The 22,170-nt window shown below is 45.2% G+C and overlaps 1 protein-coding gene across 4 annotated transcripts in view; it reads right to left on the minus strand.

Annotated features, from left to right (window-relative positions):
- The window catches only part of LOC106569669 (calmodulin-regulated spectrin-associated protein 2), a 73,667-nt gene that overhangs the window by 46,020 nt on the left and 5,477 nt on the right, over positions 1–22,170 (minus strand). For all 4 annotated transcript variants that reach the window (XR_014380375.1, XR_014380376.1, XM_082960991.1 and 1 more), the window contains exon 2: positions 12,826–13,085. Coding sequence is in view for 2 of the 4 variants with exons in the window: in XM_082960991.1 (XP_082817117.1) it covers positions 12,826–13,085 (260 nt within the window). In the remaining 2 variants the exon portion in view is untranslated. The remainder of the gene's footprint in view (positions 1–12,825; positions 13,086–22,170) is intronic.

The raw sequence follows: 22,170 nt of genomic DNA on the forward strand, positions 1-22,170 counted from the left end.
CATTCCCCCTTTACTCTCCTCCTATACCACATACCCATTCCCCTTTTACTCTCCTCCTATACCACATGCCCATTCCCCCTCCCTCTCCTTCTCTGGAGCACGGATATAATCCCCCTCTCTTCTCTTCTTCCTACACAGATATATTCCCTCTCTTCTCTTCTTCCTACAGATATATTCCCTATCCTCTCTTCTTCCTACACAGATATATTCCCTCTCTTCTCTTCTTCCTACAGATATATTACCTCTTCTCTTCTTCCTACAGATATATTCCCTCTCTTCTCTTCTTCCTACAGATATATTACCTCTTCTCTTCTTCCTACAGATATATTCCCTCTCTTCTCTTCTTCCTACAGATATATTCCCTCTCTTCTCTTCTTCCTACAGATATATTACCTCTTCTCTTCTTCCTACAGATATATTACCTCTTCTCTTCTTCCTACAGATATATTACCTCTTCTCTTCTTCCTACAGATATATTACCTCTTCTCTTCTTCCTACAGATATATTACCTCTTCTCTTCTTCCTACAGATATATTACCTCTTCTCTTCTTCCTACAGATATATTACCTCTTCTCTTCTTCCTACAGATATATTACCTCTTCTCTTCTTCCTACAGATATATTCCCTCTCTTCTCTTCTTCCTACACAGATATATTCCCTCTCTTCTCTTCTTCCTACAGATATATTCCCTCTCTTCTCTTCTTCCTAAAGATATATTCCCTCTCTTCTCTTCTTCCTAAAGATATATTCTCTCTCTTCTCTTCTTCCTACAGATATATTCCCTCTCTTCTCTTCTTCCTAAAGATATATTCCCTCTTCTCTTCTTCCTACAGATATATTCTCTCTTCTCTTCTTCCTAAAGATATATTCCCGCTCTTCTCCTCCTCTGATACCATAACATAGTCCTCAACTCCACCCCCTTTCCTCTCCTCTTTTCCCCCTCTGTTTAAACAGTCCTTTCCCCCTCTCTCCTATAGACCCCAGCCAAGCGGAAGCCCCTCTACCCCTCCACTCCCTCACTCCCCCACTGCACTCCTCCTCCTGCTGTCATCCTCATCCCTCCTTCTGACCCGGACCCAGGCCAAGTAGCGGTGTGTGAAAAACCATGAGGTCATCATAAACCCAACACAGCAACAACCACATATCTGCACTAAACTACACAGACTGCTGAGTGTACATAAACACACTGTCTCAACTCCTGTGGGGAGCTACACTCTGCAGCTGCCTATCCTGAAGAGATTGTGCATGTTTAAAGGACAAAGGAGGTGTGGGTGTGTATAGTGTATAGTGTGTGTGTGTGTGTGTGTGTGTGTGTGTGTGTGTGTGTGTGTGTGTGTGTGTGTGTGTGTGTGTGTGTGTGTGTGTGTGTGTGTGTGTGTCAGGGAGGATATACAGGCTAGTAAGTTAACTGGCTGTAGGCTTTGTCGCCAATTAAGGTCAACTCCCTGTTTACACCCCAGGCACCAACATTAACGATGGCCCGCTGGCCCGGGGCCAGTAAAAACCTGTCTCTCCAGTGGATCTCAACAGGGCCAGTAACTTTTCAGCGCATTTTTGTATTCCAGTTCAACATTTACTTGCTCCGTCACAGTCTACCATAGGAAAAAAACATAGAAGACTACACACGGCAAAGTCATGCTATTTGTATTTCAGCAATAGGATTGGCCGTTCATTCAAGCATTACTATGCTCCCACGAGTCCCAACTTCACGAGCACTTGAGCAGTACAGAAGTTGATATGTTCACACAGCACACCATGTCCAGAGCAAAAAGAACCAGCCATCAATCTACTCGCTGAGTTATTTATTTTAGGGAAAGTGATTTACAAAAGGAAACCGTCAATAGAGAACATGCTAGCAATACGCTGGCTACTGTTGATAGTCTGCTAAAAGAAAGATCCATAAAGACAGCTAGCATTGGTCTTGAAGCCAGCATACAGCCTACTGTAGCCATGACGATCTCTCTTTTGGAACTTTGTCTTAAAGAGGCAGCGTCTTATTTTTAGATGTACATTTATTTTCTCGAAATGACATCCACTGTACTTTAGAAACCAAAATGTATGCAATTAATACAATTCGAAAGAATAGAGTACACTTATATTCTATTAAACAGCTTTTTAACACACATCATAATAACCAAATGTAGCCTATTAATACCTACATATAGAAAGAAAAGCATGCCAACCTATTGGCCCTGTGCATTTAAAAACTACACCAGTAGAAATTCTGTTTTGGGCCAGTGAGAAAAAAGTTAGCGTTGGACCCTGCACCCTCATTACACACACACCCACACACACACACACACACACACAGTCCCACCCTGTCCTTGGATACTATAGAGGACAGTGGGACTGCGTCAAAGTCCCGCCCCCCGTCTCCAACCCACCACGTCACCACACCTGAGAAACTACTTCCATCTATCAATCTTCAACATACTGAACTAGAGAATACCTGGGATAGGATAAAGTAATCCTTCTAACCCTCCCCCCCCCCAAAAAAAGATATAGATGTACTATTGTAAAGTGGTTGTTCCACTGGATATCATAAGGTGAATGCACCAATTTGTAAGTCGCTCTGGATAAGAGCGTCTGCTAAATGACGTAAATGTAAATGTAGAGACTTTATTTTATCCTCTATAGATGCTTTAGAGAGAGGGAGAGAGGGTGGAGAGTGAGAGAGCAAGAGACAGCGAGGGGGGGAGAGAGAGATGAGAGAGAGGGGAGAAAGAGGGGGAAGAGAGGAGAGAAAGGGGGGAGAGAGAGACGGAAAGAGCGCGGGAGAGAGAGAGGAGAGGGAGACAGCGAGAGACAGAGGGGGAGAGAGAGAGTGGGGAGAGAGAGCGAGAGAGAGAAAAGAGAGGAAAAAGAGAGAAAGAAAGACCAAGGAGGTAGAGAAAGTGTTGTTGAAGAGAGAGGGAAGAAGAGCAATAGAGAAAGACAGAAATAACTGATGAGGAGATATAGAGGGAAGGAGAGAAAGATTAGATGGGAGGGAAGGAAGGAGATTCTATGTATGCCACAGCAGATGGGGCAGATGAATTGTGGTCTCTTTGTCGAGCAGCCATTAAATATTCACAAGAAAAAAATGGTTTGGTCTTATTATAAACACACTGGTTAGAATGTGGGCATTGGAGGGGGGAGGATGGGAGAGAGAGAGAGAGAGAAAGCACTGCAATGCAGCCTGCCATTTTGTCGGCAGTTACAGTGCATTCGAAAAATATCCTACATTTTTTTCACATTTTGTTGCGTTGCAGCCTTATTCTAAAATGTATTAAATACAATTTTTACTCATCAATCTACACACAATACCCCATAATGATGAAGCAAAAACAGGTTTTTAGAAATGTTTGCAAAACAAAACAAAAAAAACTGAAATATCACATTTACATAAGTATTCAGCCTCTTTACTCAGTACTTTGTTGAAGCACATTTGGCAGTGGTTACAGCCTCGAGTCTTCTTGGGTATGATGCTACAAGCTTGGCACACAATAGGTGGATCTGTTTTTTTCCTAAAGTATTTCTATTTACTTCGGATCTGGAATCCCTCAACAGAAGCTAGCCAGCTAACTACCTACCAGCTATCAGTCAGCAAACCATTGCTTGCGGTCATCAGCTAACCTTTAGCTCGGAAAGCTCTCGCCAGTTCGAACAACATGACTCAAACCAGAGCATAACGGACCTATTATTATTATTATAAAACATTTTTTCTCCACATATCCATGGATTCCTTCCGCAAACTCTGAACATTTTCATTTGGATCTTCGCAACTAGCTAACCGCAATCCCGGATGACTACTCCTGGCTAGCGTTTCCATCCCGGAGCAAGCACCAATTAGCCTGAAGCTAGCCCGGCTAGGGCTCCTGGGCTACCACCAAAGCCCACTCCTGGGCTACAATATCCGGACCCCTTCTACTGCCGGTACCGGGGCACGGAACCCCGCCGATCCTCTACGACTGGAATACCAACATAATCTGCCCGAGGATTCCAACAGGCCCCTCAGGCGCGACGTCCGCTGAAGGCCCATTCTGCTAACCGTGGCCTACTAGCTACCTAGAGCTACTTGGAACCCTACTAATTCCACGACTGGTCTATCGACGTCACCGCACGAAGAGGCAAAAACAGGCTTACCCCCATCGCGACGTCCCCCAAAGGCTGTTAACTGCTAGCTTGCTTGCCCCGGTCTGCTAACTGCTAGCCCCGGTCTGCCAACTGCTTGCTTGCTAACCCGGTCTGCTAACTGCTAGCTTGCCAGCCCTGGTCTGCTAACTGCTAGCTTGTTTAGCCCCGGCCTACTAACTGTTAGCTTGTTAGCATTGGCCTGCTAACTGTCTGAATCGCCGTGTCCCCAGTCAGCCCAACCACTCACTGGACCCATATGTTCACTTGGCTGCGCATGCCTCTCTCTAATATCAATATGCCTCGTCCATTACTGTCCTGGTTAGTGATTACTGTCTTATTTCACTGTAGAGCCTCTAGCCCTGCTGAATATGCCTTAACCAACCATGTTGTTCCACCTCCTACATATGCGATGACATCACCTGGTTTAAACATCTCTAGAGACTATATCTCTCTCATCATTACTCAATGCCTAGGTTTACCTCCAATGTACTCACATCCTATCTCACCTTTGTCTGTACACTATGCCTTGAATCTATGCTATTGTGCCCAGAAACCTGCTCCTTTTACTCTCTGTTCCGAACGTGCTAGACGGCCAGTTCGTATAGCCTTTAGCCGTACCCTTATCCTACTTCTCCTCTGTTCCTCTGGTGATGTGGAGGTTAATCCAGGTCCTGCAGTGCCTAGCTCCACTCCCACTCCCCAGGTGCCCTCATTTGTTGACTTCTGTAACCGTAAAAGCCTTGGTTTCATGCATGTTAACATTAGAAGCCTACTCCCTAAGTTTGTTTTACTCACTGCTTTAGCACACTCTGCCAACCCGGATGTCTTAGCCGTGTCTGAATCCTGGCTTAGGAAAACCACCAAAAACCCTGAAATCTCCATTGCAATTATAACATTTTCCGCCAAATAGAACTGCCTAAGGGGGCGGTGTTGCAATCTACTGCAAAGATAGCCTGCAGAGTTCTGTACTATCCAAGTCTGTACCCAAACAATTCGAGCTGTTACTTCTAAAAATTCATCTTTCCAGAAACAAGTCTTTCACTTTTGCCACTTGGTATAGACCTCCCTCTGCCCCCAGCTGTGACCTCGAAACCATATGTGAATTGATTGCCCCCCCATCTATCTTCTGAGCTCGTGCTACTAGGTGACCTAAACTGGGACATGCTTAACACCCCGGCCATCCTACAATCTACGCTTGATGCCCTCAATCTCACACAAATTATCAATGAACCTACCAGGTACACCCCCAAATCCGTAAACACGGGCACCATCATAGATGTCATCCTCCTCCCAGCTGCACCTCCTCCCAGCTGCCCACTGCACTGAGGCTAGGAAACACTGTTACCACCGATAAATCCACTATTATTGAGAATTTCAATAAGCATTTCTCTACGGCTGGCCATGCTTTCTACCTGGCTACCCCTACCCCGGTCAACTGCCCGGCACCCTCCACAGCAACCCGCCAAAGCTCCCACCATTTCTCCTTCACCCAAATCCAGATAGCTGATGTTCTGAAAGAGCTGCAAAAGCTGGACCCATACAAATCAGCCGGGCTAGACAATCTGGATCCTCTCTTTCTAAAATGATCTGTTGAAATTGTTGCAACCCCTATTTCTAGCCTGTTCAACCTCTCTTTCGTATCATCTGAGATTCCCAAAGATTGGAAAGCTGCCGCGGTCATCCCGATCTTCAAAGGGGGTGACACTCTAGACCCAAACTGCTACAGACCTATATCTATCCTACCCTGTCTTTCTAAGGTCTTCGAAAGCCATGCTAACAAACAGATTACTGACCATTTCGAATCCCTTCTCCGCTATGCAATCTAGTTTCAGAGCTGGTCATGGGTGCACCTCAGCCACGCTCAAGGTCATAAACGACATCATAACCGCCATCAATAAGAGACATTACTGTGCAGCCGTATTCATCGACCTGGCCAAGGCTTTCGACTCTGTCAACCACCACATTCTTATTGGCAGACTCGACAGCCTTGGTTTCTCAAATGATTGCCTCGCCTGGTTCACCAACTATTTCTCTGATAGAGTTCAGTGTGTCAAATCGGAGGGCCTGTTGTCCGGACCTCTGGCAGTCTCTATGGGGGTGCCACAGGGTTCAATTCTCGGGCCAACTCTCTTCTCTGTATACATCAATGATGTTGCTCTTGCTGCTGGTGATTCTCTGATCCACCTCTACGCAGATGACACCATTCTGTATACTTCTGGCCCCTCTTTGGACACTGTGTTAACTAACCTCCAGACGAGCTTCAATGCCATACAACTCTCCTTCCATGGCCTCCAACTGCTCTTAAACGCAAGTAAAACTAAATGCATGCTATTCAATCGATCACTGCCCGCATTTGCTCGCCCATCCAGCATCACTACTCTGGACGGCTCTGACTTAGAATACGTGGACAACTACAAATACCTGGGTGTCTGGTTAGACTGTAAACTCTCCTTCCAGACTCACATTAAGCATCTCCAATCCAAAATTAAATCTAGAATCGGCTTCCTATATCGCACTCATGCTGCCAAACATACCCTCGTAAAACTGACCATTCTACCGATCCTCGACTTCGGTGATGTCATCTATAAAATAGCCTCCAACACTCTACTCAACAAACTGGATGCAGTCTATCACAGTGCCATCCGTTTTGTCACCAAAGCCCCATACACTACCCACCATTGCGACCTGTATGCTCTCATTGGTCGGCCCTCACTTCATACTCGTCGCCAAACCCACTGGCTACAGGTTATCTACAAGTCTCTGCTAGGTAAAGCCCCGCCTTATCTCAGCTCGCTGGTCACCATAGCAGCACCCACTCGTAGCACGCGCTCCAGCAGGTAATATCTCACTAGTCAGCCCCAAAGCCAATTCCTCCTTTGGTCGTCTTTCCTTCCAGTTCTCTGCTGCCAATGCCTGGAACGAACTGCAAAAATCTCTGAAGCTGGAGACTCATATCTCCCTCACTAGCTTTAAGCACCAGCTTTCAGAGCAGCGCACAGATCACTGCACCTGTACATAGCCCATCTGTAAACAGCCCATCTATCTACCTCATCCCCATACTGTATTTATTTATTTATCTTGCTCCTTTGCACCCCAGTATCTCTACTTGCACATTCATCTTCTGCACATCTACCATTCCAGTGTTTAATTGCTATATTGTAATTACTTCGCCACCATGGCCTATTTGCCTTAAATTACCTCATTTGCACTCACTGTATATAGACTTTTTGTTTTCTTTTGTTCTACTGTATTATTGACTGTATGTTTTGTTTATTCCATGTGTAACTCTGTGTTGTTGTATGTGTCGAATTACTATGCTTTATCTTGGCCAGGTCGCAGTTGCAAATGAGAACTTGTTCTCAACTAGCCTACCTGGTTAAATAAAGGTGAAATAAATAAAAAATAAAACACCTGTATTTGGGGAGTTTCTCCCATTCTTCTCTGAAGATCCTCTCAAGTTCTGTCAGGTTGGATGGGAGCGTTGCTGCACAGCTATTTTCAGGTCTCTCCAGAGATTTTCGATCGGGTTCAAGTCCGGGTTTTGGCTGGGCCACTCAAGGACATTCATAGACTTGTCTCGTAGCCACTCCTGCGTAGTCTTGGCTGTGTGCTTAGGGTCGTTGTCCTGTTGAAAGGTGTACCTTCATACCCGTCTAAGGTCCTGAGTGCTCTGGAGCAGTTTTTCATCAATGATCTCTCTGTACTCGATCCTGAGTAGTGTCCCAGTCCCTGCCGCTGAAAAAACATCCCTGAAGTATGATGCTGCCATCACCATGCTTCCCTGTAGGGATGGTATTGGCCAGGTGATGAGCAGTGCCTTGATTCCTCCAGACGTGACACTTGGCATTCAGGCCAAAAAGTTCAATCATCAGACCAGAGGATCTTGTTTCTCATGGTCTGAGAGTCTTTAGGTGCCTTTTGACAAACTCCCAGCAGGCTGTCTTTTACTGAGGAGTGGCTTCTGTCTGGCCACTCTACCATAAAGGCCTGATTGGTGGAATGCTGCAGAGATGGTTGTCCTTCTGGAATGTTCTCCCATCTCCACAGAAGACCTCTGGGGCTCTGTCAGAGTGACCATCGGGATCTTTGTCACCTCCCTGACCAAGGCCTTTCTCCCGATTTCTCAGTTTGGCCAGGTGGCCAGCTCTAGGAAGAGTCTTGGTGGTTCCAAACTTCTTCCATTTCAGAATGATGGAGGCCACTGTGTTCTTGGGGACCTTCATTGATGCATAAATCTTTTGGTACCTTTCCCCAGATCTGTGCATTGACACAATCCTGTCTCGGAGCTCTACGGACAATTAATTCGACCTCATGACTTGGTTTTTGCTCTGACATGCACTGTCAACTGTGGGACTTTATTTAGACAGGTGTGTGCCTCTCCAAATCATGTCCAATCAATTGAATTTACCACAGGTGGACTCCAATCAAGTTGTAGAAACATCAAGGATGATCAATGGAAACAGGAGGCACCTGAACTCAATTTCGAATGTCATAGCAAAGGGTCTGAATACTTATGTAAATAAGATATTTCTGTTTGTCATTATGGGGTATTGTGTGTAGATTGATGAGGACATTTTTCAATTTTATCCATTTAAGAATAAGGCTGTAATGTAATAAAATGTGGGAAAAGTAAAGGGGTCTGAATACTTTCTGAAGGCACTGTATATACAGTCTCTAACTATGCATGAGATTGTGGCTGTGTCACGCCCTGACCTTAGAGTTCCTTTTTATGTCTCTATTTTGGTTTGGTCAGGGCGTGAGTTGGGATGGGCATTCTATGTTCTATTTTCTATGTTTTGTATTTCTTTGTTTTGGCCTGGTATGGCTCTCAATCAGGGACAGCTGTACTTCATTGTCGCTGATTGGGAGCCATACTTAGGTAGCCCTTTTTCCCACAGGGTTTTGGTGGGTAGTTAACTTTGTTTGTGGCACTTTGCCCTGTAAGCTTCACGGTCGTTTTGTATTGTTTATTGGTTTTGCTGGCGACATTCAAATAAAGAGGAAAATGTACCCTCACCACGCTGCACCTTGGTCTACTTCATCCGACGATCGTGACAGGCTGGATCTAAACTCATGGTCCTCAACCACACATTATCAGATTAGAATAAATATCTCATAACTGATATCAAGTCTAACTGTTTTAAAAGCTCATGAAATACCCTCATATCAAGCTGCCATACATTCTTCAATGGACGATCAACTGAAAAGGACTGTAGATTTAAAAGGCCTACTTAAACGCTCAGTTCGTGACCAAAGGCTTGAGACAGGTTTTACTAATTGGGGCAGACTAAATAACTGAATGCTTTCTGCTGTACATGTTATAGTGAGAAGTAGCCCATGATCGTGACTCTCCGTTCCATTACACACACATAAAAACAATATTCTGCTTTATTTGCTCTTTCCTAAGAAAGGCATTTTGTACTGTGTGACGTAACAGTACCGTCCGTCCGCCCGCCCGCCCGCCCGCCCGTCTGTCTGTCTGTCTGTCTGTGGTTGTTAGTAGAAACCTGTCATTAGGCTTGTTTTTGTCCTTTCAGGAGACAACGCTGAGAAAACTGTCCACAGAGCACTACCTTAGAGCAGGGTTTCCCCAACTCAGTCCTGGGGATCTCAAGGGGTTTGGGTTTTTGCCCTAGCACTGCTAGTGGTGCAATGGATCACAAAACTCACGGTTCAGATCACGTTGAGTCACGGATCGGATCATTTTTCGGATCAGCAAAAAAAAAGGGAGACAAATATAACTTTGCTTTCCATTTATTACTTAAAGAACACTTAAAGCAAGGAACTTTTCAACGTTTAAATAAAATCTTAAAATAAAATATTCAATACTCAATTGTTAAATTAAAGTGCAATATGAGGCATGAAACCTTCTTCCTTTGAACAATAGTGAATCCAGAAAATTGCCTGTGTCCACATCATCAAACAAAAGAAAGAAAGCAAAGCAGACCTGAGCTCATAACTTCACATGACTTTTCTAAAAGATGCGGATGTCTACATTGTCTGGGGAGAGGGTAGACCTCTTTACAGTCACTATGTCCCCTGCCATGGAGAACACCCTCTCGCTAGGAACTGAAGTGCCAGGCACAGCCAGGTAGCGTCTTGCCATCATGGCAATGTGAGGGTATTTACACTCATTGCTTTTCCACCATGCCAGTGGATCACCATCCACTGGAATGCCGCTTGCTGCCTTGTAGGATGCCTCCTCCTCTTTGATGGTGTTGGCAAACGTCTTGCCTGTGTCCTTGCTCGCAAGAGACTCCCCGAAAATCTCCTTCGTGGCCAAATGATTTTGTGCAGGAGATGCTTCTGAGTCTGGTCCTGTCGACTCTGTGGCTTGACCCTGCAGAAAAAATGTTTTGATCTATTAAACTAACAAATGATTCATTTTCATATTACATATATTTTTTTTACCTCTTCAGTGGCCACAGTCTCAGTGGTGAGATCACTGTATGTCCTCCGGTTTAGGGCAGGGTCTAGGTGAGACAGGGACGTGAACAGACAGGGACTTGAACCTTGGATCCAGTGCAGTAGAACTATGAAGGTAGTCCTGTACATTAGGGGGGTATCTGGGGTTCAGGTCCTCTCTAATGGCAGCCTTCACATCTCTAGTGATGGTGCTGTCTTCCTCACTTGGGACCATGGATTGTAGAATCCTTGTTTTCAGAGGTAGGATCATGGACACAGACGGTGCAGTTTCAGTGCTCAGTAGGGTTGTAACCGTTTTGAGGGATTTGAGCACCTGGAGAACCTCCTCTGCCACTTTCACGTCATCATTAGACAAGGTGACAATGTCTTTATTTTTTCCAGGGTCTTGTCTGTCAGGGCAGAGTATACAGCTGCCTGCTGCTCAAGATAGCTCTCCAACATGTCATAAGTGGAGTTCCATCTTGTTGTGACATGGTGTATGAGCTTGTGGGTCGGTAGCTGTAGCATTTCTAGCTTGGTCTTAAGCACATGAGCGGCTGTTGGGCTTCGGTGGAAAAAGGAAACCACCTTCCTGATTCTCCCAAGGAAGCGGTCCATCTGGTTCACTGAGACTCCCCTTTGGGATGCTAAATTGATCACATGTGCAAAGCAAGCTATCTGTGGCCCCAGTCCAGCCTCTATCACTGCATTTACTTGGTTCTTGGCATTATCTGTGGTGGTTGGGATATTGCTATTGGGCCTCTAGCTTCCACTCTGCTACTGCTCCTAGCTAGCTCCGAGCTGCTCCTAGCTAGCTCCGAGCTGCTCCTAGCTAGCTCCTAGCAGTACCTGCGCCAGATTTGTGCCTTTGGGACTCTCATAGAGGGGGTGTGTCTGTAGCACCGGACTTCACATCTCACACTCCTCTGTGGTGTAGTGAGCAGTCACGTAGCTTTCTGTTACCCTGGAGGTCCACTCCTCTGTGGTGTAGTGAGCAGTCACGTAGCTTTCTGTTACCCTGGAGGTCCACTCCTCTGGTGTAGTGAGCAGTCACAGTCACGTAGCTTTCTGTTACCCTGGAGGTCCACTCCTCTGGTGTAGTGAGCAGTCACAGTCACGTAGCTTTCTGTTACCCTGGAGGTCCACTCCTCTGTGGTGTAGTGAGCAGTCACAGTCACGTAGCTTTCTGTTACCCTGGAGGTCCACTCCTCTGTGGTGTAGTGAGCAGTCACAGTCACGTAGCTTTCTGTTACCCTGGAGGTCCACCTGTCTGTGTTGAGGGCAACAGAGGATGCCTTGGATAATTTGTCGACAATTTTGATATTTTCCTGTTCATAACGATCTGGCACGATCTTCATACTGAAGTGGGTGCGCCAGGGGATTTCATAGCGTGGCTCAAGCACTTTCACCATATTTTTAAACCCTTTGTTTTCCACAACAGAGTATGGCCTCATGTCTGCAGTGACAAACATCCCAATAGATTTGGTGATGGCTTCAGCCCGGTCTGATTCTGCAGCAAAGGGCTTAAATGTCGCGGTGAGAAGTTGTTGTCTCTTGGCTGAGTTGGCTCCCGTCACTGACACACCAGGGTGACGACGCTTTAAATGAGCGTCCATGCTCCATGTATTTCCATGATCATACGGCTTTCATGTGGCACAATGGCTACACACCGTAATGGTGTTGTCCACCACCCTTCTTCCATCATCATATTTGACAGGGAAGACAAAATGCTCCCATACATGAGACTTAAATGAAGCGGGAGGCTTTTCCAGTTCTTCAGCTCTTTTTTCTTCTTTGCAACGCGAGCATCCAGGATTGATTCGTTGGGATTCAACATGCCTCGTTCACGTGAACAGTACACACAAGTGCTTTAAAAAAAGAATAAAACCAACTTTCAGGCTTCAGAGTAAAACACAGCACGCATCTGTTTTGTCTTTATCTTTTCACTTTCGACTCAGCATCGAGATGTAGGGAATTATTACTTTAAAAAGTAACAGCGGCAGTAAAACTGGATTTCACACTATGATGGATAAACTTTCCAATTGATCCGCGGTTCACATGCGCGCCGGACCCTGGGGGGTGATCTGTACAGATCACAGATCAACTACAGTCTGTTACAACACTAAGCTCTACCCAGCTGATTCAGATAACCAACTTATCATAAAACCTTACCTTAGAGCACACACACACACACACACACACAAAGAGATTGAGGATGAGTGTGAGTGAAAGAGAGAGAAGGAAGAGAGATTAAAGGGGATGAAAGGAAGAAGGTGTGTGCATGACAGACCTCTCCATCCTCACCATGCGTATAGGAGTGCTGGTCAGGTCCCTCTCTGTGACCAGTCGGTCCTGGTCTGTGACGTACAGTCCCTTCTGTGCCAGGGCCTGGATGACGGCGTTGTGTCCCAGCAGAGGTTTGACGGCATCGCTGCGGAGGATGAGGCTCCCCGCCCGGCAGTAGAGCTCTGCAGACAGCAGTAGGGACGCCACGGGGGGCTTCAGGTGCTCCTGGCTGTACTGGTCCCTGTAGAAGGGGTCAGCCAGCTCCTCAGGGACCACATCTTTGGAGGGAGAGAGGAAGGGACGGGTTAGTTTGAGGACACGATGTACATAGTAAGACTCCAGCTCCTCTGGGAGAGCATCTAGGGAGGGAGAGGAGGGTTTAGTGTGAGGATAGATAGCACCTTTTTTGTAGGTGCTATCTAAAACCTAAAAGGGTTCCTTGGCTGTCCCCATAGGAGAACCCTTTGAAGAACCCTTTTTGATTACAGGTAGAACCCTTTTGGAGTGTAGGCTACATAACTGACAGCTCCTCTGGGACTGTGTCTGTAGATGGAGAGAGGAACAGGTTAGTTTGGTCACACAATAACTGACACTACAGTCAACTCCTCTAGGACTGTGTCTCTTGATGAAGAGTGGGCCACTTAGACAGTCTCTGTGAGGTGTGTAGGACAGGTCCAAGCCCTGGGCCACTTAGACAGTCTCTGTGAGGTGTGTAGGACAGGTCCAAGCCCTGGGCCACTTAGACAGTCTCTGTGAGGTGTGTAGGACAGGCCCTGGGCCACTTAGACAGTCTCTGTGAGGTGTGTAGGACAGGCCCAGGCCCAGGCCCTGGGACACTTAGACAGTCTCTGTGAGGTGTGTAGGACAGGTCCAAGCCCTGGGCCACTTAGACAGTCTCTGTGAGGTGTGTAGGACAGGTCCAAGCCCTGGGCCACTTAGACAGTCTCTGTGAGGTGTGTAGGACAGGCCCTGGGCCACTTAGACAGTCTCTGTGAGGTGTGTAGGACAGGCCCAGGCCCTGGGACACTTAGACAGTCTCTGTGAGGTGTGTAGGACAGGTCCATGCCCTGGGCCACTTAGACAGTCTCTGTGAGGTGTGTAGGACAGGTCCATGCCCTGGGCCACTTAGACAGTCTCTGTGAGGTGTGTAGGACAGGCCCAGGCCCTGGGCCACTTAGACAGTCTCTGTGAGGTGTGTATGTGCCTTAATCGTTGTTGATTTAAATCGGATTTAATCTTCAACAAAGCCAACATACTGTATTGCAGTCTGTCCTCAGAGACTACACCACTTCCTGCTCTTCTCTCACATGATGAGTCAGGGGCCCTGTGAGTGTTTTTGAGTCAAGAGGGGGCAGTTAGTTTGAAAGGGCGCATATGGGGCAAGGACGGTGTTCCTGGCCTGTGTGTGTGTTTGTGCATGCATGCATTCAGGTGAGTGTGTGTGTGTGTGTGTGCATGCGTTCAGGTGAGTGTGTGTGTGTGTGTGTGTGTGTGTGTGTGTGTGTGTGTGTGTGTGTGTGTGTGTGTGTGTGTGTGTGTGTGTGTGTGTGTGTGTGTGTGTTTGTGCATGTGTTCAGGTGAGTGTGTGTGTGTGTGTGTTTGTGCATGTGTTCAGGTGAGTGTGTGTGTGTGTGGTGTGTGTGTGTGTGTGTGTGTGTGTGTTTGTGCATGTGTTCAGGTGAGTGTGTGTCTGTGTCTGTGTGTGTTTAGGTCTGTTGGGGTGACCGTGTCTATGGTTGTTAGTAGAAACCTGTCATTAGGCTTGTTTTTGTCCTTTCAGGAGACAACGCTGAGAAAACTGTCCACAGAGCACTACCTTAGAGCAGGGTTTGTGCATGCATGCGTTCAGGTGAGTGTGTATGTTTAGGTCTGTTGCGGTGACCATATTTCCGCCACACCGGCGGTCACGAGTCATGAAGGCAGTCAAATTCCACATGACCATTTAGTCAAGGTAATTAGGCTTCTCTAAGCTCTGATGATGCTGCTGGTCATTAGTAGCTTACCAAACTTGCTAACTGCCTGGTACTCAGCACTCTATTGTCCCACTAATCACTCTGACTTCAATGCAAATGTAATCAAAAATCTAATCAAACACTTCATGAGAGCCCATGAGCTCAGGTTGCGCAACATTTCCATAGGCTATGTAATTGCGGGAGAAAACAGAGTGATGGCCTCTATTAAAAAGAGGATCCCATCAGCTTTCTATAGGCTAGACTTACTATTAGAGGTCGACCGATTAATCGGCAAGGCCGATTAATTAGGAACGATTTCAAGTTTTCATAACAATCAGTAATTGGCCTTTTTGGATGCTGATTATGGTCGATTACATTGCAATCCATGAGGAGACTGCGTGGCAGGCTGACCACCTGTTACGCGAGTGCAGCATCAAAAGGACCTGTGGCTGCAATATTGCACTTTTACTTTCTTCTCCAACACTGTGTTTTTGCATTATTTAAACCAAATTGAACATGTTTCATTATTTATTTGAGACTAAATAGATCTTTATTTATGTATTATATTAAGTAAAATTAAAGTGTTCATTGTTCATTCAGTGTTGTTGTAATTGTCATTACACACACACAAATAAAAATTGGCCGATTTAATCGGTATTGGCTTTTTTTGGTCCTCCAATAATCGGTATCGGTGTTGAAAAATCATAATCGGTCGATCTCTACTTACTATAATTGTTTCTCAACTTTCCTAATATTAAGCACATTGCTTCTCTTTACAACAGGAATATAGCCTACCTGGCTGGCATGAAAATAAACCATAGGGAAAAGTGTCCCTCATTTGCTACTTAAGTGCATAGATTACATGTATTTTTCCCCTGCCCCTGTTTCGAGACCGGTGCATGATAATGGTCCATTCTAAATCAAAACAAATGTCACACATATATTATTTAGTATATGTAAAGACAAGATTAAATTGAGAATAGTCTGTGTCAATATTAGCCTATCACTTGTGAAGTATATATTATCCCTTGTGAATGATAACCAGCATAAGAAACAATGCCTTTTTTCATAGTCGCACACCTCATGTAGCCAAGCCCATAGGCCTATTTGTTATAATAAGGTTTGTATCACAACTAAAGTGGCCAAATAACTTATTAAAATGAAGCACATGAATCTGCTTAACAAAGGGTGTAGAGCCTAACTGGCATACATAAGCACTGTGTGAGTTTCAAGTTTGGGGAAGATAATATTCACCTTAAAAATGCACCTTTATAATAAAAGCATTACATGTATAATCGCATTTGCGGTCATTTTTGATAATGGTGTTTTCCGCTAATGTAACATTCGTGCTTAGTCTACTACCATGTGCACATTGCTGCGCTTATAATGTGAAGAAATAGCCTAATAGTTTATCAACATTTTAAGCTAAACGTTCTGATCTGTTGTGTCAGCCGCATTGTGTAAAAAAGTTTTTGGGATGCTAGTGGTTGTATTAATTTGGGATCTATCGCATCCCACAACAGTTCCAGACCATGTTTGGAATATTTATTTGTTGCACAGAATAGGTCGACTTTTGTACTATGGGGGATAGTAGATTGACATAGGCTAGTGGTTTTGCTGTTCGTCAGGCCTACTCATCTTGTTGGCTGACGAAAAGTAAATGTGGACATTTCTTCCAATATCTTCAATATGCACCTCGGAATTGGATAAGGATGAGCGTAGTCGCGTCCCCAATGTGTCTGTCTTCACTTGTAGCCTGTGCGAAAGACCCGATCATGTGACGGAGAGCCATGTGAGTGAGAGACGCTTCGGATTGCGCAGCACACTCAGGGAGAAGGGCACAACGCAACACTCCGGACCGCAAAAGGCATGGATTGTTTTAGGGTGCATTACGGCCACAAAGGGGATGCTGCCGTGAAATTCGAGGCATTATCAAGTGCTTGTCAAATTCTGAATGAGACACTATTGGAGTGTGTACAGCAGGCCTCTCCAACCCTGTTCCTGGAGAGCTACCGTCCTGTAGGTTTTCAATCCAACCCTAATCTAGCACACCTAATTGTAATAATTAGCTGGTTGATAAGCTGAACCAGGTTAGTTACAACTGGGGTTGGAGTGAAAACCTACAGGAGGGTAGCTCTCCAGGAACAGGGTTGGAGAAACCTGGTGTAAACCTACAGGAGGGTATCTCTCCAGGAACAGGGCTGGAGAGCCCGGGTGTAAACCTACAGGAGGGTATCTCTCCAGGAACAGGGTTGGAGAGCCCTGGTGTAAACCTACAGGAGGGTATCTCTCCAGGAACAGGGTTGGAGAGCCCTGGTGTAAACCTACAGGAGGGTAGCTCTCCAGGAACAGGGTTGGAGTGTAAACCTACAGGAGGGTAGGCCCATTACTCCAGAAGACCCATTTGCGACCAAGCTTTAACTTCTTGACTGATGTCTTAACCTCTTACATCTAGACGTTCCGCTAGCGGAACACCTGCTCCAATATCCAATGATGGGCGTGGCGCGAAATACAAACTCCTCTAAAATCCGAAAACGTCAATTTTTCAAACATATGACTATTTTATAGCATTTTAAAGACAAGACTCTCGTTAATCTAACCACACTGTCCGATTTCAAAAAGGCTTTACAGCGAAAGCAAAACATTAGATTATGTCAGCAGAGTACCCAGCCAGAAATAATCAGACACCCATTTTTCAAGCTAGCATATGTCACAAAAAACAAAACCACAGCTAAATGCAGCACTAACCTTTGATGATCTTCATCAGATGACAACCCTAGGACATTATGTTATACAATGCATGCATGTTTTGTTCAATCAAGTTCATATTTATATCAAAAACCAGCTTTTTTACATTAGCATGTGACGTTCAGAACTAGCATACCCCCCGCAAACATCCGGTGAATTTACTAAATTACTCACGATAAACGTTCACAAAAAACATAAATTATTTTAAGAATTATAGATACAGAACTCCTCTATTGTAACGGCTGTCTGGAAGAGGGAACCAAGGTGCAGCAGAGGATGTGTTCATCATTAGAATTTTAATTCAAATAACAAGAGAACACTACAAAATGAACAAAAACGACAGCAAACAGTCCTGTTAGGAAAATACTCAAAACAGAAACAATTACCCACAAAACCCAAAGGAAAAACATGCTCCTTATGTGTGACTCCCAATCAGCAGCAACGAGCTTCAGCTGTGCCTGATTGGGAGCCACACACATGGCCCAAAACAAAGAAATACCAAAACATAGAAAAAGGAACATAGAACGCCCACCCAATGTAACACCCTGGCCTAACCAAAATAAAGAACAAAAAACCCCTCTCTATGGCCAGGGCGTTACATCTATGCACTCGATATGTCCGACAATAGCTTTTCGGTGAAAGCACATTTTGCAATATTCTCAGTAGATAGCCCAGCCATCACGGCTAGCCATTTAGACACCGACCAAGTTTAGCCCTGACCAAACTCCGATTTACTATTACAAAAGTTTGATTACCTTTGTTGTCTTCGTCAGAATGCACTCCCAGGACTGCTACTTCAATAACAAATGTTGGATTGGTCCAAAATAATCCATCGTTATATCCAAATAGCGGCGTTTTGTTCGTGCGTTCAAGACACTATCCGAAATGTAAATAAGGGTCACGAGCATGGCGCAATTCGTGACAAAAGATTTCTAAATATTCCATTACCGTACTTCGAAGCATGTCAACCGCTGTTTAAAATCAATTTTTATGCCATTTTTCTCGTAAAAAAGCGGTAATATTCCGACCGGGAATCTGCGTTTAGGTAAACAGACGAAAGAAAACAAAGCATTCTGTCGACGCGGGCACGAGCCTGAGTCTCACAGTACTGTAACCAGCCACTACCCAAACGCGCTACTTTTTTTCAACCAGAGCCTGCAAAGCCACGATTCAGCTTTTTGCCGCCTTCTGAGAGCCGTAGGAAGTGTCACGTAACAGCAGAGATCCTCTGTAATGGATAGAGATAATCAAGAAGGGCAAGAAATTGTCAGACAGGCCACTTCCTGCATGGAATCTTCTCAGGTTTTGGCCTGCCAAATGAGTTCTGTTATACTCACAGACGCCATTCAAACAGTTTTAGAAACTTTGGAGTGTTTTCTATCCAAAGCTAATAATTATATGCATATTCTAGTTTCTGGGCAGGAGTAATAATCAGATTAAATCGGGTACGTTTTTTATCCGGCTGTGAAAATACTGCCCCCTAGCCATAACAGGTTAAGATGTTGCTTCAAGATGTTGCTTCCACATCATTTTCCTTACTCATAATACCATCTATTTTGTGAAGTGCACCAGTCCCTCCTGCAGCAAAGCACCCCCACAACATGATACTGCAACCCGTGCTTCACGGTTGGGATGGTGTTCTTTGGCTTGCAAGCCTCCCCCTTTTTCCTTCAAACATAACGATGGTCATTATGGCCAAACAATTCTATTTTAGATTCATAAGACCAGAGGACATTTTTCTAATAAGTACGATCATTGTCCCCATGTGCAGTTGCAAACCGTAGTCTGGCTTTTTTATTGAGGTTTTGGAGCAGTGGCTTCTTCCTTGCTGAGCAGCCTTTCAGATTATGTCGACATAGGACTCGTTTTACTGTGGATATAGATACTTTTGTACCTGTTTCCTCCAGCATCTTCACAAGGTACTTTGCTGTTGTTCTGGGATTGATTTGTACTTTTCTCACCAAAGTACGTTCATCTCTGGGAGACAGAACGCGTCTCCTTCCTGAGCGGTATGACGGCTGTGTGGTCCCATGGTGTTTATACTTGCGTACTATTGTTTGTACAGATGAACGTGGAACCTTCAGGAATTGCTCCCAAGGATGAACCAGACTTGTGGAGGTCTTGGCTGATTGGAGGTTTTTCTGAGGTCTTGGCTGATTTCTTTTGATTTTCCCATGATGTCAAGCAAAGAGGCAGTGAGTTTGAAGGTAGGCCTTGAAATACATCCACAGGTACACCTCCAATTGACTCAAATTATGTCAGTTAGCCTATCAGAAGCTTCTAAAGCCATGACATCATTTTCTGGAATTTTCCAAGCTGTTTAAAGGCACAGTCAACTTAGTGTATGTAAACTTCTGACCCACTGGAATTGTGATACAGTGAATTATAAGTGAAATAATCTATCTGTAAACAATTGTTGGAAAAATTACTTGTGTCATGCACGAAGTAGATGTCCTAACTGACTTGCCAAAAATATAGTTTGTTAACAAGAAATTTGTGGAGTGGTTGAAAAACTAGTTTTAATGACCCCAACCTAATTGTGTGTATATATATATATATATATATAATGTAACTCCAAGTCAATCACACTTCTGTGAAATCACTGTCCACTTAGGAAGCAACACTGATTGACAATACATTTCACATGCTGTTGTGCAAATGGAATAGACAACAGGTGGAAATTATAAGCAATTAGTAAGACACCCCCAATTAAGGAGTGGTTCTGCAGGTGGGGACCACAGACCACTTCTCAGTTCCTATGCTTCCTGGCTGATGTTTTGGTCTATTTTGAATGCTGGCGGTGCTTTCACTCTAGTGGTAGCATGAGACGGAGTCTACAACCCACACAAGTGGCTCAGGTAGTGCAGCTCATCCAGGATGGCACATCAATGCGAGCTGTGGCAAGAAGGTTTGCTGTGTCTGTCAGCGTAGTGTCCATAGCATGGAGGTGCTACCAGGAGACAGGCCAGTACATCAGGAGATGTGGAGGAGGCCGTAGGAGGACAACAACCCAGCAGCAGGACCGCTACCTCCGCCTTTGTGCAAGGAGGAGCAGGAGGAGCACTGCCAGAGCCCTGCAAAATGACCTCCAGCAGGCCACAAATGTGCATGTGTCTGCTCAAACGGTCAGAAACAGACTCCATGAGGGTGGTATGAGGGCCCGACGTCCACAGGTGGGGGTTGTGCTTACAGCCCAACACTGTGCAGGACGTTTGGCATTTGCCAGAGAACACCAAGATTGGCAAATTCGCCACTGGCGCCCTGTGCTCTTCACAGATGAAAGCAGGTTCACACTGAGCACATGTGACAGACGTGAGAGTCTGGAGACGCCGTGGAGAACGTTCTGCTGCCTGCAACATCCTCCAGCATGACCAGTTTGGCGGTGGGTCAGTCATGGTGTGGGGTGGCATTTCTTTGGGGGGCCGCACAGCCCTCCATGTGCTCGCCAGAGGTAGCCTGACTGCCATTAGGTACCGAGATGAGATCCTCAGACCCCTTGTGAGACCATATGCTGGTGTGGTTGGCCCTGGGTTCCTCCTAATGCAAGACAATGCTAGACCTCATGTGGCTGGAGTGTGTCAGCGGTTCCTGCAAGAGGAAGGCATTGATGCTATGGACTGGCCCGCCCGTTCCCCAGACCTGAATCCAATTGAGCACATCTGGGACATCATGTCTCGCTCCATCCACCAACGCCACGTTGAACCACAGACTGTCCAGGAGTTGGCGGATGCTTTAGTCCAGATCTGGGAGGAGATCCCTCAGGAGACCATCCGCCACCTCATCAGGAGCATGCCCAGGCGTTGTAGGGAGATCATACAGGCACGTGGAGGCCACACACACTACTGAGCCTCATTTTGACTTGTTTTAAGACATTACATCAAAGTTGGATCAGCCTGTAGTGTGGTTTTCCACTTTAATTTTGAGTGTAACTCCAAATCCAGACCTCCATGGGTTGATAAATTGGATTTCCATTGATTATTTTTGTGTGATTTTGTTGTCAGCACATTCAACTATGTAAAGAAAAAAGTATTTAATAAGATTATTTCTTTCATTCAGATCTAGGATGTGTTGTTTAAGTGTTCCCTTTATTTTTTGAGCAGTATATATAGGGGATTGGAAATGATGCAGACAACGACATTGATGAAGGCTACAATCTATATGCAATATTAAAGCTGATCTACCCCCTACAAAATACGAAACATTTCTACTAGTAGCTTGCAAAGTCAACATTATCAGCCAACAGTAATGTTACATTATCAGCCAACAGTAATGTTACATTGGCAAATACGCCCTTCTGCTGCATGACAGGCAGACCCCACAAAGGATGGGAATTTAACCTAAACTACTCATACCTGTCAGGTATAGTTCACTTTATATCACTCAAATATACAATTAATGGTGGCCAATATGGAGAGATATTGTGAGGCTACCCTGATGTATCTGAATTGAGGTGATCAGGTTTACTGGTCATGAAAAGCATGCAGTTACTTGCTGTAGGTCTAGAACTCTGATGATAGAGCTCAATGTGCGCAACTGTTTTTCATGGAATAATCAGAAATGTGTAGTTCTGACAATGCGCTTCAAGAGGTGACGATATTACAATCAAATAGTTTTAGTGGAGCTGCAGGTCTCCTTGCCCCCAGGCAGACAAATCAAACGCTCT

The sequence above is a fragment of the Salmo salar genome, chromosome 14 (assembly GCF_965601325.2).
Source record: "Salmo salar chromosome 14, fSalSal1, whole genome shotgun sequence".
Lineage (NCBI taxonomy): Eukaryota > Metazoa > Chordata > Actinopteri > Salmoniformes > Salmonidae > Salmo > Salmo salar.